Below are 27186 nucleotides of genomic sequence, written 5' to 3' on the forward strand. Positions count from 1 at the left end.
ACCACTACCTGCCACGTAATTTCTCCAGTCGCTGGCTTTTTCCACCCCCTCTGGAGCACTCCCTCAGCCACTCTAAGGACTGTGAATTTAGCCCACAGTCCTTTGGTGACTGGTGATAGAGGGGCTACTTCCCCCCACGGCGGTCGTCTTCTCTCTTCCACCCACCGCAGCACAGGACGCAGCTCTGCGTCCTCCTCCTGGCGACGCCTCCACTCCCCAACGTCCACAGCCTCAAGCTCCCGGCACTCTGTCACACTCAGCTGACTCACCGTGGCGGTGACTCCCTCCTCCCTGCACAGTTCTCTCTCTCGCTCCACCCGTTTGGCGCAGTACCCACAGCCATCCTCAGCACACGGGCGGCGGGACAAGGCGTCTGCATTGCTGTGGCGAAGGCCGGCTCTGTGCTCCACCTGGAAGTCGTAGGGTTGTAGCTCCTCCAGCCAGCGGGCAATCTGACCCTCTGGCTCTTTGAAGGAGAGAAGCCACTGCAGGGCGGAGTGATCCGTCCGGACCACAAACGGCAGGCCCCCCAGGTAGTACTTGAAATGGCGTACTGCTGCCACGACAGCCAAAAGCTCTCTCCTTGTCACGCAGTAGCGTTTTTCAGCCTTATCAAAAGTCCTGCTGTAATAAGCTACTACGTGTTCCCCATCAGGACCCCGCTGAGCCAGCACAGCCCCCAACCCCTCATTGCTTGCGTCGGTGTCCAGGATGAACGGACGGTTCGGGTCTGGTGAGGCCAGGACAGGGGCCTCCATCAGGGCCCGTTTGAGGGCCTCAAACGCCCGCTGGTGCTCTTCGGTCCACTGAAAAACAGTGTCCTCCTTGAGTAGCTGGTTCAAAGGAGCCGCTATCCCCGCAAACCCCTTCACAAACCTACGATAGTAGGATGCCAGTCCCAGGAAGCTCTTAACCTCTTTTTTTCCCCCTGGAACTGGCCACCCCCTCACAGCCTCTACTTTGTCTGGCATCGTGCTGATGCCCTCACCACCCAGCTGATGCCCCAGGAACGCCACCTCCCTTTGCATGAAATGGCACTTTCCCGGATGTAATTTTAGCCCCGCCCCCGAGATTCTCTCCAACACTCGCCTAATTGCCCCCAGTGCCCCCTCAAACGATGTGCCGTGCACCAATATGTCGTCTAGGTACACAACACACTCGTCTCTCGGAACCCCCGCCAGCACTCTGTCCATGAGCCTCTCAAAGGTGGCAGGAGCATTACAGAGCCCGAAGCACAGCACCTTGAACTGCCAATGGCCCCTATCTGTGGAGAAGGCCGTTTTTTCACGTGCCCCTGGCGAGAGGGGCACCTGCCAGTAGCCACTGCGCAGATCAAGGGAGGAGAACCACGAGGACCCTCTCACGTGGTCTAGCGACTCATCAATCCTCGGTAGGGGATAAGAGTCTTTAGTGGTGACAGAATTTAGGCCCCTGTAGTCAACACAAAACCTAAGTTTACCCCCTTTCTTAGGCACCATGACGACCGGCGCGGACCATGGGCTATCTGATGGCTCAATGAAATCAGCCCGCAACATGTCAACAATAGCTGTGTCTGCTGCTTCCCTCCTGGCAAGGGGAATACGACGGGGCCGAATTTTAATGGGTCGGGCGTCCCCAGTGTCTATTTCGTGCTGAACTAGGTGCGTTTGTCCTACCTCATCTTCCCCCCAAGCGAAGCTATCTTTAAAGTCCAACAGCAGCTGCTTTAACTGTCTCTGTTGTCCCTCATCCAGACCCTGACAGTTCTTCAGCCACACAGCCTCGACGGCGTCGATAGCTTCCTCCTTCCCCCCGTCGGGCTGATGGGTTGAAGGGGCCAGTGTGTTTTGGGCTACTGGGCTGCCTGTGCTTGCACCATGATGGGGAGTGAAGGCCGTCGCCGCCGGAGACAGCTGCTGGGATGGCACAACGACCAAGGGAGCAGCCGGGATGACCGGTGGAGTTTCTGCAAGCTTGGAGGAAGACGGAGGAACAGCCCTGCCCCCTGCTGGCCCTCCCGAAGGCGACATTCCCACTGTGGGCCCCCCCGACAGCCTCAAAGTACCTGACGCTAAGTCCAACTGAGCCCCACAGTTTTTCAAAAAGTCCATTCCCAGTATACAGGGGTCCTGCACCGCTGCTACCCACACCGGACACCCCACAGTTCTCCCCCCCACAGTCACAGATAGCTGACACTTCCCTAACATGGGGGCTAGCTCCCCCGTGACAGTCCGTAGCTGGACATGGGTCGGCTCCACCCGCACCCCAACAGGTAGTATGTCTGGTCTCACCAGGGTTACTGTAGAGCCCGTGTCGACCAGGGCCAAACATTCCACCCCCTCTACCTTGACGACGACATTGCAGAAGTCCCCAACGGTGGTACGTCCCACCACAACTACCGGACTAGGAAACACGGCGGCAGCTACACCCTGGGGGAGCAGGACCCCACCCTCTTGTCTGCGCTGCTGGGTACCTCCTTTGCTTACAGTGGGTTCGGGGGCGGGGGGGTGGATCCGCGCTGCCCCCTGCGCGAGAACCCGTTGTCGTTTCCCTGGTGACGGGGGAATCTGCCACACTCCCGCTGAATGTGGCCAGGTTGGCCACAACCCCAGCAGACAATAGGAGTTGAGCTGACACTGCGACGTTGCCTTGAGCCCCTCTCCATGACAAGCGAAGCAGTCTTGACCAGCCCGCCCAACTCGTCAACCCACTCTGGCTTTGTGACCCCTGGCACCCCAGCCACCGCTGCTCTCACCTCTGGTTGACTGGTGACTTCCACTCTCACTCCCTCACCCCAGATCAGCTCCCTCTTCCTGGCTATCTCCACTGCAGCCTGCAGAGATGGTGGGTCCGCCATCTGAACATGCTTACCCAGTTCGGTGGAAGAGAGCGCTCTAATAAAACTGTCCCGTGCCAGCTCGTCTTGCACCCCAATCGGCATAGTTGCATAAGCCCGCCTGGTCAGGCTCAGAATACCACTTGCCAACGCCTTTAATGATTCCCCCTGAAGTCTCTTTTTGTTACACAGTTCAATACGCAGCATGTTGGGCTGCGCGTCGCTGCCGAAACGGCCCCCCAATGCCTCCACTAGCGCACCGTAGTCGCCCCTATCGCCCGGGGCTAGCGTTAGCAGGCATTCCGACGCCTCCTCCGCCAGGCTCAGGGCAAGCTGTAACGCTTTCGTCTCGTCAGACCACCTCCCGGCTCTAGCCAACAACTCGAATTGAGTGAAAAAAACTTCCCATTTACCTTGTCCATTGAACTTTGGTAGTTTAGCCGCTACCGTGGCTAATGGCAATAGGTCGCCGCCATCTCTGTTTACCTTAGCAGGCCCAGCCATTTCCGCACCCGGTGACGTCGATATCCCCGTCGCCGTGACGTCAGCTCTCGAGCGATGCGAAGGAAAACCCGCCAGTTCTGCCATCTTGCTGACTGACAATTTAACTCCCGCCATGTGGCTCTCCAGCTTCCCTACGGCAGTCGCCGCCTGACCCTCCCGACCGGGTACCCCCGAGCCCACAACGGACACTTTGTCCGACTCTTCCTTAATTTTCCGCCTCGCCCCAAGCGACATGACCGTAGATGCGAGTCACGCTAAAGCCAACCCGGCCTATACTGAACAGCTAACTCGCCTAGTCACGATCCCGTAGTTCGAAAGCACTTCTGACACCAATGTAATGACCCGGCTGGGTCATAAAGGGAAAAGAGACGGACTCTAGGTGTGCAGGTCAGAACACAGGTTTATTCATAAACTGGGCTATTGTTCCGGCCACAACCCACGCCGCTAAATGCCGAACGTACACAATGTTACCCTGTCGGGTCAAGAGTCACTCTCATCGGAACAGATCAAGGCACGAACAGAAGAGAGAGAACAATGAGACAGTAATCCCTATTTATGCATTTCCAAATCCCGCGGTATTACCCATCATACCCCCCCAACCTTTCCATCTGTCCTGACATATTCAACCCCTGCTAGTAGCCATGAGAACAATAACACACCCACAAACACAGAACACAATACCGGGTCGTTACAATATGTTGGTTGTATAAAAGTGATAATGCCCTCGAAGCCGAGGGCCTAACAACACCCGTGCCAATATATCCTCCAAACACCAGCTTCTCGGGCATTATCACATAAACGTATCTTAACGGGGACCAACTCTGTTTTAAAATATCTGTATCTAAACTCATACCGTTTGTTGATCACACATTCTCTACCGAAGCTCTCGTATGGGCAGCAAGTCGAGACCGCGCAGAGAAGAGGGGGAAATGTCAAAACATACTGTACAGACTCAATGGTTGCTAACATGGGAAGAAGCCGGTCCATGATAGGGCGTTTCTCTGTCTTCTTGACGTCTCAGTCGACTAGACAGGGTCTACAGGCTCTAGTTTGGTCGGACCTGGACTACTGCCCAGCTGTGTGGTCATGTGCGGCAAAGAAGGGCATAAGTAAATTGCAGTTGTTCCAGAACAAAGCAGCACGTATAGCACTTAGATGTACACGGAGGGAAAGTGTCAGTAACATGCATGTCAGTCTCTCCTGGCGCAAAGTTGAGGAGAGATTGACTGCATCGCTATTGGTCTTTGTGCAAGGTGTTGAATTGTTGAAGGTACCGACCTGTCTGTTCAAGCAGTTGGCACACAGTTCAGACACTCATCGGTACAACACATGCAACCAGAGGTCTCTTCACAGTCCCCAGGTCCAGAACAGAGGCTGGGAAACACACAGTATTAAATAGAGCCATGACTACATGGAACTCTCTGCCACCCCAGGTAACTCAAGCTAGCAATAAAACCAGTTTAAAAAAACAGATAAAAGAACACCTTACTGCACAAAGGGGACTGTGAAGAGACACAGCCATTTTATATATATTGAATTGAAATTTGCACTGTACTATGTATTAGACCTAGATATTGTGTGTATGTACTGATCTGTATAGTTCTTTCGATGCAGAACCCACCATTGGTGTGTGTGTCAAAGACCTCTATTTTCATAACCATCTGACCATGGTCAGCTGACATGAAAGTAGAGCTCTTTGACCACGCACACCAGTGGTGGGTTTTGCGTGGAAAGAAAGATGCATATGCAGAAAATAACTCATACGTACTGTAAAATATGGTGGTGGACCTTTGATGTTATGGAGTTATTTTGCTTCCACTGGTCCTGGCGCCCTTCTTAAGGTCAAGTTTACCCAGTAACAGGACATTTTAGACAAAAATCTGGTTGCCGGTTTTTGTATTATTTATTTTTTAAATATAAATAAGGGTGACAATAATCATGGACCTGACTGTTTATATATATTTTTTGAGGAGGGGTGCGGGGGCCCCCTAGCGGCCGGGCCCTAAGTGACCGCTTATGTTGATTTTTCCCAGGGCCGGCCCTAATTAGGATGAGTGTTGTCTAGTGCCTGACTGACGGTATTGTGCTCTCCTCCCAGTCCCTGCCAGCTGTGATGCAGTAAAGAGCTGTCTCATGCGTGTTCCCCACGCGCCTGCGTGCCTCGACAGCTTCAACAACCTGCTGAAAGAGCACAACATCACCCCTCCTAAACTTCCCCCTATGCCCCAGCTCCCCACCAATCTCTCCCAGTTTACCTCCCAGGTCACCCAGCTAGTGCCCTCTCTCCCCCCAGAACTTGCCCAAGAGCTCTCCCAGTACACTCGGCCTTTCACCCAAATGTCCGAGCGTGTTTCCCAACTGCCACAACAGATCTCTCAACTGCCCCAAATGATGTCCCAACTTCCCCAGCAGCTCCAAGTTCAAATAACTCAGGAGTTACCCGGTCTACCCACCAACCTAACCCAGCAGTTATCAAACTTACCCCAAACCCTGGCCAATATCCCCAGCCAGATATACAACTTACCTCAGCGAGCGGGACAATCCTACACCAACGTGCAGAACCGCCTGAACAGCCTTATGCCTCAGGATGCCTAAGCAGCAGCAGCAGAATCCTGACCTGGAGATGGACCAGATGATCCGCCAGGTCCCCCTCCACCACCGCCCCCCGACCCGCACCCCCTCCCCGTCCTCCCCCAATAGTACCCTGGAGATGCCCAACGTGCCCTCCTACCCCCAACTGCCCCCCATCAGCCTGTCCAGGCAGCTGTCAGGGCTTTCCAACCCCGCCTTCCACATCGAGGACGACCCTACGTCCGCTCGGCCCTCAGGTGATTCAGCGGCAGCCCACAGACGTCCCGCTCTGGCATGCTGCCCCGTTCAGTGCTGTGCCGTGCTTAGATCTGCTGGGCTATGTTGTGTTGTCGTTCGTTGTTGATACTAGCACTGCGTTCGTTGTTGTTGTTGTTTGGATCCTGTGGTTCCAGGAAGCTCTTGCTTTAAATGGTCTACTCTGTTTGTTCTCTGTGTGTTTTGTTTTGTTTTTGTTCTTATAGATTAGTTTCAGCTGTCTGTTTTGTGATAGGTAATGTCTGTTTTGTGATAGGTAATGTCTGTTTTGTGATAGGTAATGTCTGTTTTGTGATTGGTAATGTCTGTTTTGTGATAGGTAAGCATTCAAGTGGCACTTGAACAACAGAGGAAGAGTCAGAGTATAGGCCACTTGTAGTGTCCTGTTTAGTGTCTAGCATGTGTTTACCACAGTTCAAAAGCCTCATTACTAGCTGTGTTCCACTTCCCCATAACATCCCTGGAGAATAGTTGAGTCAAATTAGTGTCTTCCTGTTTCTTCCCCAGCGAGCTCCAGGCTCAGTGTGCACCCTGCTGTCAACGTGGAGGATGTGGATTCAGGCGGAGGGGGGCACCATCGACACATTCGCCAAATCCTCACCCCCCAGGACCCCAACCTCAAGACCCTGACCGTACCGAGAGTGTCAAAAGCCAGCCGCCAGAGGTGAGCCCACACTCCCAAATGAAATTGCTTCCACTTGGAATAAGGGTATTGTATACATGTAAAGCAGCTAAACACATAACCGCTGTCTAAGTAATGTATAATACTGTACTAGTTCTACTACCATTGAATTGATTTATTTCCCAATCTATAATTATATCTTCTAAATGTATGTTTTCTTTTTCTCTCCTATATTGCTTTGGCCAAAACAGCAAAGTTGCTGATAAAGAGTGAGAGCGGAGCATGGATACACAATAGTCGATCTTAGACCAGGGTTCCCCAACTGGCGGCCTGCGGGTGGTGTTATTTGACCCCCCGAGTTTTCTGAGCAAATGTTTTAAATAACGTGTTTGGGCGACGACATAATAGACTGTAAAAACACCAGGAAATCAGCTCCAAGTGATTTTAATTTAAGAAATCTGTTCAGGTATTCCCACGCATAATAGAGAGACACGTGATCATATACAAATGTAAGCAAAGTTTGAAATGATTATGTTTTAGTCAAATATTATATCTGTTCGGACCTCTTGTGTCCAATTTGTAGTCTACGTTCCGTCCCCCCGACCATCCGCTCAAGGAAAATACGGCCCGCGGCTGAATCCAATTGATGCTCCCTGTCTTAGACTGTATTTCAAATGTGCAGTGCTCTCTGTTTTGTTTGTGGATAGCCCCATCCACATGGTGTGTATTGTCTCTTTACCTCTCCTTCTACTGGCTGCGTCTCTCAATAGCATGTTCACCTGTGTTTGCAGTCCTTCGTTCGGGCTGCTCTGCTTTGTATTGCGTTGCGCTGTTCTGTCTCATGTTGTGATGTGTTTGTTCTGTTCCGTGTTTCTGTTGTCGGCTATGGCTGTCAGTCATGTCAGTACTAATAGTCAATCAACAGATGAGGAGTATCTTGCACGGCATCTCTGGTCGTCTGTCCTGTGACTCATTATACGAATGCTTTTGGTGATTGTTTGGGATTATGATTCTCTCCCTCTTCTACCTCATTCTGTTTCTCGGATTTGCTTCATCCGCCTCTCTTCCTCAACCATCTCCCCAACCATTGGCTCGGATTTGCTTCATCCGCCTCTCTTCCTCAACCATCTCCCCAACCATTGGCTCGGATTTGCTTCATCCGCCTCTCTTCCTCAACCATCTCCCCAACCATTGGCTCGGATTTGCTTCATCCGCCTCTCTTCCTCAACCATCTCCAAAACCATTGGCTCGGATTTGCTTCATCCGCCTCTCTTCCTCAACCATCTCCCCAACCATTGGAGTTATTCCACACGCACAGCAACACACACACTCTCACTCTCACACACTCCTCTGTCCCTGTTGATGGAACCATGGGCTGGCCTAGTGAGAGGAATCCCAGGAAGATGTAAGATATGCAGTCATTGTCACGTCAAGGATCCATCCATCCGTCAATCCACAAGTCACCATTTTTCCAATCATCAACAATTCCCCCAGACTGCATCGCGCCACTCCTTCACCCCATCCTAGCTTGTGTGCCTCTCTGTATAGTTTTTAGAATTGTTTACTGTGTACTCAAAAGAGCTGATGCTCAAGATAGTTCAGGGCCTCATTCAGGGTACATGCATGTTAAACCAACATAATGTTATCATGTTCGACCATGTTCCACATACTGTATTTCCCTTCCTGTGTAGACTGTAATGCCCATGGCAAGGCCAAGACTGCAGGGAACACTCTGATAACAGGGCAGGGTCCAAATGAGAGCAGCCTTGGTCTTTCCTCTCCATCTGTCTCTGGATCAGTTCTCTGCGTAGTTTCCTACTGCGCCTCAGTGTTGTTCCCTGCCTCCCCTCCACAGAAAGAACCTGCACTCTCAGAGTGAGGATGATGATGAAGAGGAGACTGAGACCGCAGTGAGGGCGTGGCCTAGCCAGTCCAGCATCCTCAGTGGAGACGATGGGTGAATACTGATACCTCCACATCCCCCGCTGTTAGCAAGCTACATGTGTCTCCTGCACAAAATGTGTTGGCCAGTGGGCGTCGACAATGTGGTCAGAATGACCTTTCTCATAGCATCAGTGAATGTTTTTAGAAAGGTCGTATTGACGGACATTCTGACACTTAGAAGTGTGTGGGAGACCAATTTTTCCATTTTATCGGTGCTTTTATTCACACCAACATAAGAAGAGTCCGTGTGGAACTGTGTGTTGTTCATATTTACTTCAGAAGAACAGTGATGTGTGATGTGTGATGTCAGGGAAAGTGTTTGGGACAGGTGTGTGTGTGTTAATTAACCCATCAATGTTTTGTGTTTGAAGGCCGAAGGAGCGGCCTGCGTCGTCCGCTAGCCAGGCCAGCTACGTGGTGAACGAGCGCCTACAGGAGCTGGTCAAGATGTTTAAGGAGAGGACAGAGAGGGCCAAAGAGAAACTCATAGACCCAGATGACTCTGATGATGACAGTCCCACTGCCTGTGTGTAACACGTGTACACTCTGGTCATGTGCTCAATATACACAACACTTGCAACACATAGACAGATACAGTTACAAACACACATGGGTTACGAACAATGAGCCTGTTTGACAATACTCCCAATAGGGGCGCTAATGTCAAAAGAGACCGTAATACTCCCAAAGCAATTGGACATTTCGAAAAAGTAATTCACCCCATGGCTAATATAAGACAGTTGTTGTGAAGGGTTACAATAGCTTTTATTTCCAAGTGCTAACACACAGCCACACACAGCACACCTCGGGCCCTCCGGTCACACACAAGTGAGCCGCATCAGGAAATACTTCCGCAAATACTTATTTTTTTCCCACTTACCCAGAGTCAGATGAACTCATGGATACCATTTTATGTCTCTGAGTGCAGTTTGAAGGAAGTTGAAGGTAGCAAATTGTTAGCTTAGTGTAATTGCTGGAAGTCTCCAGGAACTACTAACCAGCTCCTCACAAAAGCAGGGAAATATACCTTCTAACTACAACAAAGCTGAGTGGTTGGTCATTTAAAGCCTTACACAGCTATACATAGTAATCAATATTTTATACATTTGTTAATTTTACTGATAATCCTAAGGAACGAGATTCTCTCCACTTCCTCATTCTGTCCCGTTGTCGCATAGAGATGTATAGAGATCGTACAGTTTTGTCTATCTCAATGGCCGTGCTCTCACGGACGCCATAATGAGACAGATACAACGTTGCGATCTCTATACATCTCTATGTGTCAACTGGACAGAATGAGGAAGGGGATAAAATATAGATTACCATGTACAGCTTTGTAAGACTATAAATGACCAACCACCCAGCTTTGGTGTAGTTAGAAGGTATATTTCCCTGCTTTTGTGAGGAGCTGGTTAATAGTTCCTGGAGATTTCCAGCAATTACACTAAGCTAACGATATGCTACTTTAACTTTCTTCAAGTATCCCTTTAACCTGACCTTTCACCTCTGACCTGTGATTCTCTTCTGTTCTCTCACCTGCAGCCCCTGTGAGAGCTCCAACACCTCCTCCTGCACCTCCAGAGGAGCCGGAGGAGGAAGCACAACCAGCTTCCCCTGAGAGGGAGATGGAGGAGCAGCAAACCCAGTCTAGACTGTGCTGCAAGGTGACGCCTCCTCGCTGGATCAGAGCCCTGCTTCACTACCGCTTCCCCTCTAGCATCGACCCCTTCACCAGTGAGCTCCCCCTCCGCCGAGCATACACTACCTCCTCCTCTTCTACTCCTCCTTTAACCCTCCTCTCTCATCCTTATGCTTTCCTCCTCCCTGCTCCTAATCTTGTAGTCAACCCTCTTCCTCTCCTCCCTTTTCGACTCCAACTCTATTTCCTTCTCCTGTATAGACTTCCTTTTGCTTTTATCAGAATGTTAGTTTGGCTCCACCAAGTGGTTAATGGGTTGATCTTTCAGTGACCTAAATTGTTGATCCTGTCATTCAGTACCAGTCAAAAGTTTTAGAACATCTACTCATTCAATGTTTTTTCTTTATTTTTTACTGTTTTCTACATTCTACAATAATAGTGAAGACATCAAAAATATGAAATAACAAATGGAATCATGTAGTAACCAAAAAAGTGTTAAACAAATAAAAAATATATTTGAGATTTGAGATTCTTCCAAGTAGCCACCCTTTGCCTTGATGACAGCTTTGTACACTGTTGGAATTCTCTCAACCAGCTTCACTTGGAATGCTTTTCCAACAGTCTTGAAGGAGTTCCCACATATGCTGAGCACTTGTTGGTTGCTTTTCCTTCACTCTGCGGTCCAATTCATCCCAAACCATCCCAATTGGGTTGAGGTCGGGTGATTGTGGAGGCCAGGTCATCTGACGCAGCACTCCATCACTACCCTTCTTGGTCAAATAGCCCTTACACGGCCTGGAGGTGTGTTTTGGGGTCATTGTCCTGTTTAAAAACAAATTAATTATATTCCCACTAAGCGCAAACCAGATGGGATGGCATATCGCTGTAGAATGCTGTGGTAGCCATGCTGGTTAAGTGTGCCTTGAATTCTAAATAAATCACAGGCAGTGTCACCAGCAAAGCACCCCCACACCATCACACCCCCTCCTTTGTTTCATGGTGGGAACCACACACGCAGAGATCATCCGTTCACCTACTCTGCATCTCACAAAGACACGGCGGTTGGAACCAAAAATCTCAAATATGGACTCCTCAGAACAAAGGACAGCCTTCCACTGGTCCATTGCTTGTGTTTCTTGGCCCAAGCAAGTCTCTTCTTCTTATTGGTGTTCTTCAGTAGTGGTTTCTTTGAAGAAATTTGACCATGGAGGCCTGATTCACGCAGTCTCTGAACAGTTGATGTTGAGATGTGTCTGTTACTTGAACTCTGTGAAGCATTTATTTGGGCTGCAATTTCTGAAGCTGGTAACTCTAATGAACTTATCTTCTGCAGAAGACGTAACTCTGGGTCTTCCTTTCCTGTGGCGGTCCTCATGAGAACCAGTTTCATCATAGCGCTTGGAGGTTTTTGCGACTGCACTTGAAGAAATTTTAAAAGTTCCAGAAATGTTCCGTATTGACTGACCTTCATGTCTTAAAGTAATGATGGACTGTCTTTTCTCTTTGCTTATTTGAGCTGTTCTTGTCATAATATGGACTTGGTCTTTTACCAAATAAGGCTATCTTCTGTATACCACCCCTACCTTGTCACAACACACTGATTGGCTCACATGTATTAAGAAGGAAAGAAATTCCACAAATGAACTTTGAACAAGGCACACCTGTTAATTGAAATGCCTTCCAGGTGACTACCTCATGAAGCCGGTTGAGAGAATGCCAAGAGTGTGCAAAGCTGTCATCAAAGGGTAGCTACTTTGAAGAATCTCAAATATAAAATACATTTTGATTTGTTTGACACTTTTTTGGTTACTACATGATTCCATATGTGTTATTTCATAGTTGTGATCTCTTCACTATTATTCTACAATGTATAAAATTGTAAAAATAAAGAAAAACCCTGGAATGTGTAGGTGTCCAAACTTTCGACTGGTGCTCTACCTGCTCTTTCTTTTGAAGAGTGGGGATGATGCTTAGGGAACTTCAGCCTTTGCTGGAGGTTGACACTGCTTCTCTCTCTCTAGATCTGGTCTATGTGCTGTGGCTATTTTTCGTCACCTTGGCGTGGAACTGGAACGTGTGGCTGATCCCGATGCGCTGGGCCTTCCCCTACCAGACCCCTAGTAACATCTACCTGTGGCTGCTAGCCGACTACCTGTGTGACCTCATCTACATCCTGGACATCATGGTCTTCCAGCCCCGCCTGCAGTTTGTCCGCGGTGGCGACATAGTGGTGATTCAGCCAGCTTAAGGCGACATATAACTGCAGTTGTTAAATGGCACTATGTTGACGTATTCCATGGAGACCATGTTGCCAGACGAGAGTTTATGTCTCAAATAGATTTTCCACATACAACACACAGAAATACACGTCAAAAGCATTGATGTATGTGTTTTTCTTTGTTTACATTGCAGTTTGACAAAAAGGACATGCGAAAGAATTACATGAAAACTTTCCGGTTCAAGGTAGATCTTCAGCTGAAAATGTTACAGAATTCACTACTGAACAGCTTTGAATGAGAGGCTGTTTTTAAGCGAAGTAATGAGGTGTCCGTTTATTTTCTGAGCGTATCTGCGTTGACTGCTTTTCCCTGGGTTCCAGATGGATGTCGTCAGTCTTGTGCCACTGGAATTGTTCTATTTTAAAACTGGGATCAACCCACTCCTCCGATTCCCACGGCTACTAAAGGCAAGGCTCACCTGCCACCTGTGTGGTCCACCTGGGTAGACCGTGTCACATACAATCGTGTTATTCACACTGCGATGAAAATACGTTATCTTTCTGAATTCTCCAGGTAATGTCTTTCTTCGAGTTCAACGACCGTCTTGAGGCCATCCTGACCAAAGCCTATGTTTACAGGTGAGCACAGTCAACATGTTGTTTTGATCTGTATCGCCAGGCTCAGATCACAATGAATAGGATTATATAGACGGGGGTGGGGCCTGATCCTAGATAAGCACTCCTATTAATGTGAGACGCTTTTAGAATGCAGGCCCTGGTCTTTCTGAGAGAAGTGAGGGGCAGCTCAGTATGTATAACCCAGTCTCTTTCCTTCTGTCCGGTTTGATTAGAGTGATCCGGACCACCACCTACCTGCTGTACTGCCTCCACTGCAACGCCTGTCTGTTCTACTGGATCTCTGCGTATGAAGGTCTGGGATCCACGAAGTGGGTCTATGATGGGAAGGGCAACAGGTGTGTGGAATCACCTTTGTTAACCTCATATCTTTACACTATCATCGTTTAATTGTCCCTCTAATCCATTTTTTTTTCTTTCTCAGTTACATCCGCTGCTACTACTTTGCTGTGAAGACTCTGATCACCATTGGTGGACTGCCGGAGCCCACAACGCTCTTTGAAATCATCTTTCAGCTCATCAACTACTTTGTAGGAGTGTTTGCCTTTTCCATCATGATAGGGCAGGTTGGTTACCACATTATCAATACATGTGTTTGAGAGTGCATTATGTAAAATATGATAGTGTGTTTATGGATGAAATATCTAGATGTTATGATATTTGCTGTTTAACAAGACTACTACTTTTTTATCTAGCTCTGAATCCTTATTTGACCATTTGTGCTATTATAAGCTGATTAAACTGTTGTCAATGGCTGTTGTGATTGGTGTCGACTCCTGATTGGGCAATGACCGTCTCTTGCAGATGAGAGATGTGGTTGGTGCAGCCACTTCCGGACAGACGTACTACAGAGCATGCATGGACAACACTGTCAAATACATGGCCTCCTACCGTATCCCCAAAGACGTGCAAAACCGGGTCAAAACCTGGTACAACTACACCTGGCAGTCCCAGGGCATGCTGGGTAGGGACATGTTACTTTTCATTGGGTTGTGTTGCATTGCTCTGTCTTGTGTTGTGTTGACTCTGTTGGTGTCTATGCAGATGAACAAGAGCTTCTGGTCCAGCTCCCAGACAAGATGAGGCTGGACATCGCTGTGGATGTAAACTATGACATTGTCAGTAAAGTCTCTCTCTTCCAGGTGCGTAAGTCTTAGGGCCTCTTCAGGCTGTCTCTGACCACAGAAGATTTAAAGAGCTCTACTATCTCTCTATATTTCTCGACCAACGCTTTCTTCTCCCTTTCAGGGTTGCGACAGACAGATGATCTTTGACATGTTAAAGAGTCTGAGGTCTGTTGTTTACCTCCCCGGGGACTATGTCTGCAAAAAGGTAAAGGCTAAAGCTAGATCCACCTCTCTAGCGAGTTTGTGTGCGTGCATCTCTTTTTAAATGTTTTTACTGTGCAGTCTGTATGCACTCTGCTCTTTGTTCTTTGTGTAAGGCAAACTGTAAAGAACAGGAGATCTGTCCAGTTGTCTGACTGCCCCTCTGTGTTTCAGGGCGAGGTTGGACGGGAGATGTACATCATCAAGGCCGGGGAGGTGCAGGTGGTGGGCGGGCCAGACGGGAAGACCGTGTTTGTCACACTGAAGTCGGGGTCAGTGTTTGGGGAAATCAGGTGAGCATCCTGATGTCAAGTCTGACGTGTGCTCTTTATCTCTCTGAAGCAAGCGCACACATTTTATCCAGGAAAAAGTACTTTTTCCTCCTTAAATGTTTTCTCTTTGGGTTGAAAGCTTGCTTGCAGTGGGTGGAGGAAACAGGAGAACAGCCAACGTAGTGGCTCATGGCTTCACCAACCTGTTCATCCTGGACAAGAAGGACCTCAATGAGATTTTAGTGCATTACCCCGAGTCTCAGAAGCTGCTCCGCAAGAAGGCAAGGTGAGAGAGAGGAAAAAGTGACTAAAACCTACTTTATTTATTTATGGGAATCCACTGATATTATGGCTGCCTCGAAGTTCATAATTTTTAGAGTGTAATGTAGTACACTATAAGAATTTTGGCATTATTTGTAACTTATTTTGTACATAATTTTTCTGCCACCGTCTCTTATGACCAAAAAGAGCTTCTAGATATCAGGACAGTGATTACTCACCTCGTACTAGTCGAAGATTTTTTCTTTAAGGATTTACTCCAGACACCCTACAAGGCCCTCATCCCGTCATTGGCAGGAGAAAGAAACAGATATATCGTGGGGACGTAGGTCGGGGTGCCTTGTAAGGATGCGACGGCGAGTGTGTAATTGTAACGGCTGTCTAATTCCTCCTCCTCGGATGAGGAGAAGGAGTAAGGGTCGGACCAAAACGCAGAGTTGTTAGTGCTCATATTGATTTAATCAAAACGAAACTGAACACTTACAAATACAAAAAAACAACAAACGTGACAAAACCGAAAACAGTCCCGTGTGGCACGAACACTGACACGAGATACAAACACCCACAAAACACACGTGAAACCCCGGCTGCCTTAGTATGATTCTCAATCAGGGACAACGATTGACAGCTGCCTCTGATTGAGAATCATACCAGGCCGAACACAAAATCCCAACATAGAAAATCACACATAGACAAACCCACCCAACTCACGCCCTGACCAACTAAATAAATACAAGACAAAAGAAAACAGGTCAGGAACGTGACAGTAATCTGCCTCTACCATGAATCCTATTAGCCAATAAATAAAAATAGACGAGCTACGATCACGAATATCCTACCAACGGGACATTAAAAACTGTAATAACTTATGTTTCACCGAGATGTGGCTGAACGACGACATGAATAACATACAGCTGGCAGGGTTTACGCTGCATCGGCAGATAGAACAGCCACCTCCGGTAAGACAAGGGGTGGCGGTCTGTGTATATTTGTAAACAACAGCTGGTGCACGAAATCTAATATTAAGGATGTCTTGAGGTTTTGCTCGCCTGAGGTATCTCATGAGTATCTCATGATAAGCTGTAGACTGTAGACACACTATTTACCAAGAGAGTTTTCATCCATATTTTTTTAAGCTGTCTATTTACCACCACAAACCGATGCTGGCACTAAACCCGCATTCAATGAGCTGTATAAGACCATAAGCAAACAGGAAAATGATCATCCTGAGGTGGCGCTCCTAGTAGCCGGGGACTTTAATGCAGGGATACTTAAATCCATTTTACCTCATTTCTACCAGCATTTTAAAATGTGCAACCAGCGGGAATAAAACTCTAGACCACCTTTACTCCACACACAGAGACGTGTACAAAGCTCTCCCTACATTTGGCAAATCTGAACATAATTCTATCCTCCTGGGACTATGGTGGTCTGCTTGAAACATGTTGGTAATACAGACTCAGTCAGGGACAGGTTGAAAATGCCAGTGAAGACACTTGCCAGTTGGTCAGGGCATGCTCGGAGTACACTCTAACCCGGACATTCACAAGGCCGCAGGGCTAGACAGATTACCAGGACATGTACTCCGATCATGCCCTGACCAACTGGCAAGTGTCTTCACTGGCATTTTCAACCTCTCCCTGTCTGAGTCTGTAATACCAACATGTTTCAAGCAGACCACCATAGTACCTGTGCCCAAGAACACTAAGATAACCTGCCTAAATGACTACCGACCCGTAGCACTCACGTTTGTAACCATGAAGTGCTTTGAAAGGCTGGTCATGGCTCACATCAACACCATTATCCCAGAAACCCTAGACCCTCTCCAATTTGCATACCGCCCCAACAAATCCACAGATGATGCAATTTCTATTGCACTCCACACTGCCCTTTCCCACCTGGACAAAAGGAACACCTACGTGAGAATGCTATTCATTGACTACAGCTCAGCGTTCAACACAATAGTGCCCTCAAAGCTCATCACTAAGCTAAGGACCCTGGGACTAAACACCTCCCTCTGCAACTGGATCCTGGACTTCCTGACGGGCCGCCCCCAGGTGGTAAGGGTAGGTAACAACACACAGATCCTCAACATGGGGGCCCCTCAGGGGTGCGTGCTCAGTCCCCTCCTGTACTCCCTGTTCACTCATGACTGCATGGCCAGGCACGACTCCAACACCATCATTAGGTTTGCCGACAACACAACAGTGGTAGGCCTGATCACCGGCAACAATGAGACAGCCTATAGGGAGGAGGTCAGAGACCTGGCCGTGTGGTGCCAGGATAGCAACCTCTCCCTCAACGTGATAAGACAAAGGAGATGATTGTGGGCTACAGGAAAAGGTGGAACGAGCACGCCCCTATTCTCATCGAAGGGGCTGCAATGGAGCAGGTTGAGAACTTCAGGTTCCTTGGTGTCCACATCACCAACAATCTATCATGGTCCAAGCACACCAAGACAGTCGTGAAGAGGGCACAACAAAGCCTATTCCTCCTCAGGAGACTGAAAAGATTTGGCATGGGTACTCAGATCCTCAAAAAGTTCTACAGCTGCACCATCGAGAGCATCCTGACTGGTTGCATCACTGCCTGGTATGACAACTGCTCGACCACCGACTGCAAGGCACTACAAAGGGTAGTGCGTACGGCCCAGTACATCACTGGGGCCAAGCTTCCTGCCATCCAGGACCTCTATACCAGGCGGTGTCAGAGGAAGGCCCTAAAAATTGTCAAAGACTCCAGACACCCTAGTCATAGACTATTCTCTCTGCTACCGCACGGCAAGCAGTACCGGAGCGCCAAGTATAAGCCCAAAAAGCTTCTTAACATCTTCTCCCCCCGAGACATAAGACTCCTGAACAGCTAATCAAACGCCTACCCAGACAATCTTTTACTTAACACTTATTTTTCTTAAAACTGCATTGTTGGTTAAGGGCTTGTAGGTTACCATTTCACTGTAAGATCTACACTTGTTATATTCGGCGCATATGACAAGTACAAATTGATTTGATTGATTTGATTTGTTTGATGTTTCTGGCTACAGGAATATGCTGACAAAAGACAAGAAGCCTCAGGAGCCTCCGAAGGAGCCGGCCCAGGTGATCCCTCCTCGGACAGAGACACCCAAGCTACTTAAAGCTGCTCTGGAGATGGCTCGTCAGAAAACAGGCCTCAAAGGGACCCTTGCAAAGATTAAGGAGAACACCAACATATCCAGTATTTCGCTTCAGGTATGGTATTCGCTGTACAAAAACACACACATTGTCTATACACACACAATCCACCCACACCCACCCACACACACGCACGCACACACGCACACACGCACACACGCACACACACTGAATGAGCTAACCTCTCTGTTTCCCCACAGCCCTCAATGTCCTCCTCCCTGAGCCCCCTGTCCCCAGTCTCTCCAGTCTCCAGTCTGGACCCAGAGCGCAAGTCTGGCATCATGTCCCCAACCTCGGACAGCTCCACGTTGCTCCGCCCCGCCTCCCATTGTCACAGAGGTGAGACGCTGTCCAAGGAGCAGGACAACGTGGCAGAAGAAGAGGCAGGAGAGAGTGGGAAGCGGAAAGAAAAGAGAAAGCCATGAGTTGACTCCAAAAGCTTTAAGAGCAGTCTTCATGTGGAGAAATGGATGCAGTTGTTTATCCCTCTATACTCTGTTGCAGAGAGGGAGACCAGAGAGAAGAGCCATGGGTCCTAAAGATCATCCAATTATGTCTCAGGAGTCACAGAGTCACAGTTCCCGTTCCGTTATACCTATAGACTCTTTTTTTTTTTTTTTTTTTTTTTTACCTCACTGACTGTCTTATCCCCTTGACACTTATGTATAGGGCCTAGGCTACCTAATTCCACAGGCATGACGAAACGGGTGCTAAACTGATGTCTTCGACATTGCACTATATGTTTGTGTTTACAATCCCAGGGGTAAATGTACCAATCAGCAATAATTGACACAGACATCATCTCGTTACGGAGATAACAAAGCGGTCACACATGGTAGAGCTGTATGCGTGTGTGTGTGGGGGGAGTGTGTGTGTGTGTGTTGGTGGTGGGGGGGGGGGGTCTCTCCAGGTCTTCTGTTACGTCTGCTTTTGGAAACAAATTCCTTCTCCTAAACCCTAGTTTTGTTAATTTCCTATTTATTCAGCAAGGGGAGATTTGTGATTGGGAAATACTATAAAAATGTTGGAATGTGAGGAAAGATTTTGCTGATGTTTATAAGAAATGTTTACGTTTTGTAAAGATGACCAGTTGTTTATAGAGTTTTGTTCAATGGAATATGTTATTTTTGCCTTATTTTTCATGGCCCTTGAGGTAGTGTTTAGTGTTTCTGGGGTGAATGGGTCAAATATGTATATATTTTTTTTACTGAAATGTTGAAACGTGTACAGGCCTAGATTTAAAAATGCATACAAATGTCAGCATGTAAATCTAAATATTGTTGTATGTGCACAGGTAGCAGTGGAGCTAATTATTTAATCAAGACTGGTATGCTGTCAGTTCACCATGCCAGACAATCAAATATTTACTTTTTAAGCAGGGTAGCTAATCATTTCATCAAGACTGGTATGCTGTCAGTTCACCATGCCAGACAATCAAATATGTACTTTAGAGCCAACAGCTATAGATAACAAATTCATTTGGAATTTAGCTGAATAAAGGATGACAACAGTTACAACAGCTTTTGACATGATGGGTATGTTTAAAATGACTGTTTATCATTTTTTTACTAACTTGACAGATCAGAATAAGACTCATGTCCACAATCTATACATGTACATGATATGTTTTTAAGTTTGATATGATATTATTATTTCATACTGTTAATCAAATGCTGTTTCATAAGTTCTTGGCTTGTAAATACATTGTAAATGGAAAAGCAAAGGGTGTGTATTTTCCATTAGTTTTCACAGGGAAATACTTAGACCCTTGTGTGTTAGTTTTTCAGAAATCAATGCAAGGTTTTACATAATTATATAGATCCTATATTCCCACTTGGAATACATAAGGTCTAAAAACCAGCTACCGAAACTGCCAGACAATCTGTAGATTGAATGTGAATATTGTTATCGTGTTGGTTGACTACGTTCTTTATGTGTGTTTAATGGTATGTATGGTGTAGGCCAGTGGTTCCCAACCTCTTTTAGTTACTGTACCACCAACTGAATTTTGCTCTGCCTGGAGTGCCCCATGTGCATATTACCAGTAGGCCTATGGTCTCATGAATCTTCTCAAGTAACCCCTGTGGATAGGCCAAGTACACCCAGAGGTCTTAGCACTGCTCATTGGGAACCACTGGTGTAGATGACAAAAGCTGGCCGCATGCAACACATGCTGAGAAAAATAGCATTTGTGTTCCACCACGCAGCAAATCTGAATGTGTTGATATCACCATGATGAATGTTTGATGTTTTTGTGGATTCTTTTCCAAATAAATCATTATGTGATTCAAAATAAATCCCTGTCGATCTTTGTGTGGTTGAGTGATATTACTGGTGATATGAAGCTTGAGAAATGGATATAGATTTACAATGGAAAATGGACACACCACAGTAACATAACTCACAAACAAATCAGTTTTAATTTATACATCTGTTTAGCTTGATTTCTACAATTAGCAGCTTAGTAAAACTGCACAGTGATGCAAGTCTGAAAATGATGCAGAAAATCTAATAGTACGGTAGCTAGCTAACAACTACCTCTTCCTGAAAGCTCCTTTGTGTCTAGGGCTCTATTTCACTTTCTTAGAGGAACGGGACTAATTAAGAGAATTCAATGTAGGTATGCCGTGACTGGCCTCACACTTTTGAGGTGTCAAATTGTGAAGGATGCGCTGGGAAAAGTGTATGTCAATGACCAGGAGTGGTCTTATTTTGATTAATTGTGTTTATGAAGAACAGAGGAAGATTGCAGTGAGCCTCAAAAGAATCCAGACAACAGAAGCTTGGTTTTGAACTTCGGAGTAGAGCACCAGTCACAGGAGTCATCTCAGGGGTGACAACGAATGTTCATGTTGAATCCCTGAATGAGAATTCCTGGTGTGATTGGTGCCCGGCATCTGACCCGTTGGGTGAATGGAGAAAAATAAACTATTTCAGTCCTGTTGTTTATTTGATGAAGAGCAAATACATACGCATGTGAAGCTAGTTTATTTTCAGATACGCTGTAAGAGCTTTCGTTCCCATACAATTGCAGTGTAAAAATTGTAAAGGATTTGGCCATGTTTCAAGTGTGTGCAGACAGACAGAGTATATTGAAGAACGGTGTGTAGAAGGACTACGGTGTTGCCGAGTTCCAGGAGTGCCCAGGAAGGATGAAGGAGACTGAGGTAGCAAAAGTTAGCGCGATCAATCGAATCTCCTATGCGGAGGCGATTAAAATCATTGAGAAAACAAGTGATGGTGGTGGACGCACCGCGGCTTGTGGTAAATGTTTGCTGGCAGGCAAAATATACCCTGTGTGTTAAAAATGTGGATTTTGTGGCATTCATTGCCACAGTTCTAAACTGTTACACACAAGTTTCAAAGAAATCTGAGAAACTGGACATTATTGTGGCTGCGGCAGAAAAGTTTTGGGGATTTAAGGATTTTACATCTGAAGACTTGCAAGGGGTACTGGCGCCGGAAGACCCGCCCTCCCAGGTTTCCCTTGAGCATGTAGGGATCAGATCTGTTTTATTTATTTTTTACAGAAAAGTTGTTTAGATTTAGTTTAGTTCATTTATTTTTTGTAGTTTTTGTATTTCGTAAAATTTTGGGAAATCCTGTTTCAATCCCACACAGTAGGTGGCAGAATGCACATTCAATTGTGCGATTGCCACTCTTCCATAAAAGAAGAAGAATCCTAACCCGATCCCGAAGAAGAAGCCACTGGTTTTAGTGTTACGTCAGAGGGTTTGTTTTGATCTGCAGTCAGCTGAGGGACCATCTGTGGCGCTGGCAAAGTGAAGAGGGTGATGACATCTTCGTGCTCTAAATTAAATAACTGTTGAAGTGAGAATTGAAATGCATCAAAAGAGCTCAACTTGGCGAACCAGGTCTGATTGGGACGTGAATGAATGAATGAAACTAGCAAGATTGAAGATAGCTAGCTAATGTAATGATTAACTAAACTAGCCAGAGAGGAAGCTAGCTAGCTGGATAGCTACCGTTAACGTTAGTTAGCTGACAGCACTTGATGTCGTAGCTAGCTCATCAGCGAAAATCGGAATTGAAAATGCTTGACAGATATTGACATGATCAATATAATGGACTACACTCCATCTTTTAATCCAATGATGTGACTGGGGATGAGATAAATAACCATGGAAACGCCTGAGTTACCTCTTGAGGTAAGACTAGCAAATAGGCTAGTAGCCTGCTTCATAAAATAACAGTTGGTGTCACTGTGGTGGTCAATGCTTTGGGTGTCTTGACTAGCACGTTGCGTCAACAACTTGATATGTTACTACCAGCACAATAGATGTTAACTAACTAGCTAACAAGTTATAATGCACTGATTATTTACATTTTTGGCACACCTGATTTGATCAATTTCCTTATGCATTGCACTATGATAGAACTGTTGTAAAAGACCTGGTGGTCCAATCAACTTCCTGTCTAGATCGTCACCTACATCCTAAGTTTCCTCAAAGCATCAGACAGGAAGGAAGCCTCTCTGGTCTGCTGGAGCTGGTATGATGCGAGCCAAGACCTCCAATTTCAGGTACTACTCTATTCCACAATTTCCCCTTGATCTCACAAATTTCATCAATCTCACTAACAACCTAATCCTAACTCTGACTCCATTTTCCAGAGGAATGACACCTTCAAGTTCCCAGCCTCTATCTCCTCCCTGGATCTGATCCGGGGCCTGAGTAGGCGTTCCCGCTGCAGCCTGGTCATAAGCCATCTGGATGGGTCCAGTATGTCCCGGGCTGTGCTTCAGGAGATAGGGCTCCATCTAGGCCCTCGGCTGGAGAGCCTGGCCCTGCCAGGAAGCAGCGTGACCGAGTCTTCCCTCCTGGCCCTGCTGCCCCACCTGACCGCCCTGCGCAGGCTTGACCTCCGTGGCCTGGACAGCCTCTTCATGTCTGGAGCCTTCCTGTCCAAAGAAGAGCACCGCCAGCAGGTCAGACAGGCTGAAGGCTGAAGATGATGATGATGATGATGAGTATCTTTCTAATTATTTTTTAAATTGTATTTTTACACATGCCAGTTTTTTAAAATTAGTTTGTCCTTTTCCTAGGTGCGGGTAGCTTTAGCAGGTCTTGAGGAGCTGGATCTCTCTGACCTGCGCTATCTATCAGATCTCACCTTCAACCGGCTCACGGGCTGCACTCTCAGACTTCGCCGTCTCTCCCTGGCCGGCTGCCACATCGCCTTTGAGTTTGACCCGTACCGTGGCTGCCCCGTGGGGCCTGACTCCTCTGCCCTGCTCTCCCTACGGAACCTCCGCAGGCTGCTGCAGGAGCAGGCCTCCACCGTGCGGGGGTTGGACCTGAGCAGAACTAGCATCACCCCAGAGTCGCTGCGCTCCGTGGCCCAGGTAGGGGGCCTGTCTCTAGAGGAGCTGCGTCTGCGGGGCTGCAAGGAGCTGACTGACTACTCTGTGGAGGTGCTCTGCAAGCACCAGCCTGGCCTCCGGATCCTGGACCTCAGCGCCTGTACAGAGCTCACCAGCCGGGCTGTACTGGCTGTGGCCCTGGGCCTGAAGGGCCTCCGGTTCCTCTCTTTGTCCCGGGACTGGAGGATGACGGATAAAGGGCTGGCTGACCTGATGATGCTGCCGGAGCTGAGGACCCTGGATCTGTCTGAGTGCCTGCATGTCAGTGGGGCTGAGATAGTGAAAGGGCTCTCTGCCCTGGAGCCCAGGGCACGGTTGGAGACACTCAGCTTCAAGAGCTGCACCTATATCAGGGTCAGTGTGTGTGCTGCTCTCTCCCTCACATTACTATGACTTTACCAGAGCTGTTTTACCTGACTCTTTCAGGATTTCTCTTTTATAGAATGAAATGTTTATCAGGACATCATCCCTCATGTTCCTTTGTTTCCCATCTCTCTCCCAGGACCTGGCTGTGTTCTCTCTGGCTCGGCTGCTGGGCTCTAGTTTGCGGGAGCTGGACCTCACCTCCTGCGTCTACCTCACAGACCTTAGCGTGCGTGCTATTGCCACCTACCTGCCCGGGCTGGTGGTGCTGCGACTGGGCTGGTGCAAGGAGATCACAGACTGGGGGCTGCTGGGCATGGTGGAGCTCACCAAGGAGTGTGAGCCCAGCAAGGAAATGGTGAGAGAGGGCTGGGTGGGGAAAAGTCTAGATGTCTTGGGAATAGTATATAAGCAGACTAGCTGGTCTTGACTTTGCTTAAATTCATGTTACCACCACTGTAGCTTACTACGAACGTGTGCCCCTGACCTACAACCTCTCACCCTGGCTCCTTTGTAGGAGGACAAGGGGCCCAGCTTCACCCGTACTTTTGGAAATATGGGTTTCTTCCGGCCTCCCAGCATGCCCTTCCAGGAGAAGCCCCGGCTGGTGACGGACGAGGACTTGGGGGTGTTCAAGGAACAGGAGGGGTCCTCACTGCTGGCCCTCAGGAGCCTCCAGGAGCTCGACCTGTCTGCCTGCTCCAAACTCACTGACAGCAGCATCACACAGGTTGGTCTACCATGAGAATATACTGGCTATGGTTAGGGCAAGGAGTTTTAGGTTATTTACCAGGCCCCAGAGTTTTTCTAGGTCAGGTTAGGAACCGCTCCATTAAAGGGACATAAAAATATATATATTTTTTTAAACGTAATATTCATCATCTCCAGCACCAACCCAACATTAACATATGTGGAAATGACGCTCTTCTATGTTTTGTAGCAACATCATCGGTGTGCGTTGTGTGAATTTATTTTGTTTATTAAAAAAAATATATAAAAAAAATATGATATAACCAATTTTGAGTAGGCATTGGTTGATGATGTCTTTGGAAATACTTAGCTTCTTATCTTTTTTTTACAAAACATAGAAATGTGCCATTTTCACATGTTGATGATGGAGTCGTGCTAGATATGATGAATATGAAGTTGAACAATTTTTAAATTTCCCTATAAGTTAACCGGGCAATTGTTGTGAGCAGGTGCTGCGTTATCCAGACCTCCAGCGCCTCTCTCTCTCCATGCTGCCTGAGATCAGTGATGACAGCCTGGCGTCGGTGGCCTACCACTGCCGCAGCCTCACCAGCCTGGCACTCAGCCACTGCCCCCAGATCAGTGACCAGGGTATCGCCCGCGCCGCCCCCTACCTCGCCAGGCTGCAGCACCTCTACCTGTCCTGCTGCGACGCAGTCACAGATAGGTGAGACACACACACACACAGAACCCCAGAGAGACAGACTGTTATCTGTGTATCAGTGTTTGACAGCAGTGAACTCATGCTCCCACAGGTCTCTCTTCATGCTCGTCCAACACTGTAAGAGACTGCGGACGCTGGACATCTCCATGTGTAAAGACATCTCCATAACAACGGTGGACCTCCTCCAATCCCAGCTGCCCTTCCTAGAGAATGTCCACTGCCGCTTTGTGGGCGGAGCTGACCTGACCCTCACACTCTGATAGGGTTCTGACTAGGTGGAGTACAGCTACGACTAGAAGGTACTTTTTCGTACCAGGTTAGGAGAATGATGTTAAGGTTAGCTAAAATGTTCTCCTAACCTGCTACGAAAAGTAACTTCTGGTCGTAGCTGTACTCAATTTAGTCACAACCGTCTGATCCGTTGAATGTTCCCAACAACAAAAAATTCCAGAAACGTTCTGCTTGAATCACAATTTAGTACCTGCTCTTATTATCCAAAGTTTATTTGTAATAGATTCAGTAATTTATCTTAGTTTTAACCCCTGTACAGCCTAATATGGGATGTATGTATTACTCAGTAAGGACCCATATGGCCAGTGTCTTAGACTCAAATTTAAGTCTTTAATTAAAAGTCATTCTCATTGGAGAATCTGCATTGTAAAGGTATTTTAGGCCAGGATTCAGTCCGATTGCGCCATTTCCAGGTCATTTGCGATTGAGCCGACATGCCGCATTCACCGTGAATGTGGGAGCATTGTCTTGAAAAGGTGCTCAGCAGACAAAATGCGATCGCATTGGATCCTTCGTTAGACTGCTTCAGCATCTCTAACCTAATGTGTGTTTGTATATATGTGTGGGAGGGGTTGGCAAAAAAACAAGACAGATTTTATTAGTCCACACGGGATGGAAATCTATCTAGTCTAGGACCAAGATTAATCTGAGTCTGAGAAACCAACCCTTAAAGTCCTCCTTCAGTGTATGACAGGGGTGGGCAACTGTCGGCATGCAGGCCCACACAAAAAAAAGAACTGTCAGGTTTACTGTTGAACACAGGTTGGTTAATGGTACCTTAATTGGGGAGGATGGGCTCGTGCTAATGGAATGGTATCAAACATGGTTTCCAGGTGTTTGATGTCATTCCATTTGCGCCGTTCCATCCATTATTATGAGCCGTCCTCCCCTCAGCAGCCTCCACTTACTGTTGAGAGGTAGAGTACACAAGGTGGTTGTGCATCAGCAGTCACTCAATTAGCTCGTGTCAGCATTTAACAAAAATGTAATTGGTTGGTTAGTCTATGGATGTGGCCCCCACCCCCATCAAAGTTGCCCATCACTGGTGTAAGCCGTGTGATATAAGGGCACTGTTAATCTCAAGGTTTGTTCGATTAGAATGTGTCTGGTTTATGGAGCTGAGGGACCAAATCAGTATATACTGCACAAACCTTTAACTGGCCTAGAAGATGTGCTCTGATTTTAAAAAGCACCCTGTAGTTGATCTCAGAACCAGATCTTGCGTAGAGAAATATTTATCTATTCATCACATTTTTTTGTTTAGCTGGCTTAATATGTAATTTTGTATTCAACTTAATTTAACACTGCCACTGAAGGAAGCAAAACTGTTCATGTTTCTTTGAAAATGTAATATGTATCAAATATAAGCTTTTGTTTCAATAAATGTATGCTTATCTCTTGCTTAGAATCATGAGTACAGTAGATTTGTTTCTTCTAGGATTCCACCAGACCATAAAC

At 47.2% G+C, this 27186-nt stretch overlaps 2 protein-coding genes across 2 annotated transcripts in view; both read left to right on the forward strand.

Annotated features, from left to right (window-relative positions):
• The window catches only part of LOC129867688 (cyclic nucleotide-gated cation channel beta-1-like), a 34589-nt gene extending 14015 nt beyond the window's left edge, over positions 1-20574 (forward strand). Inside the window, exons 14-32 of the mRNA XM_055941251.1 lie at positions 6674-6830; positions 7040-7057; positions 7804-8193; positions 8644-8745; positions 9104-9258; positions 10275-10466; positions 12393-12601; positions 12784-12834; positions 12971-13057; positions 13164-13228; positions 13441-13563; positions 13650-13791; positions 14030-14189; positions 14270-14367; positions 14474-14557; positions 14728-14846; positions 14965-15111; positions 18148-18334; positions 18478-20574. Coding sequence (XP_055797226.1) covers positions 6674-6830; positions 7040-7057; positions 7804-8193; positions 8644-8745; positions 9104-9258; positions 10275-10466; positions 12393-12601; positions 12784-12834; positions 12971-13057; positions 13164-13228; positions 13441-13563; positions 13650-13791; positions 14030-14189; positions 14270-14367; positions 14474-14557; positions 14728-14846; positions 14965-15111; positions 18148-18334; positions 18478-18702 — 2711 coding nt within the window. The 3' untranslated portion in view covers positions 18703-20574. The remainder of the gene's footprint in view (positions 1-6673; positions 6831-7039; positions 7058-7803; positions 8194-8643; positions 8746-9103; positions 9259-10274; positions 10467-12392; positions 12602-12783; positions 12835-12970; positions 13058-13163; positions 13229-13440; positions 13564-13649; positions 13792-14029; positions 14190-14269; positions 14368-14473; positions 14558-14727; positions 14847-14964; positions 15112-18147; positions 18335-18477) is intronic.
• A 1389-nt stretch (positions 20575-21963) lies between these two features.
• fbxl9 (F-box and leucine rich repeat protein) lies at positions 21964-27136 on the forward strand. The gene is made up of 8 exons (XM_055939679.1): positions 21964-22446; positions 22719-22820; positions 22911-23225; positions 23343-24014; positions 24163-24381; positions 24541-24753; positions 25223-25440; positions 25529-27136. Exons 1-8 carry the CDS (start codon positions 22420-22422, stop codon positions 25695-25697), a joined length of 1935 nt encoding a protein of 644 aa, XP_055795654.1. The 5' UTR covers positions 21964-22419; the 3' UTR covers positions 25698-27136.
• Positions 27137-27186: the final 50 nt, after the last annotated feature.

The sequence above is a fragment of the Salvelinus fontinalis genome, chromosome 12, assembly GCF_029448725.1.
Source record: "Salvelinus fontinalis isolate EN_2023a chromosome 12, ASM2944872v1, whole genome shotgun sequence".
NCBI classification, from domain to species: Eukaryota; Metazoa; Chordata; class Actinopteri; order Salmoniformes; family Salmonidae; genus Salvelinus; species Salvelinus fontinalis.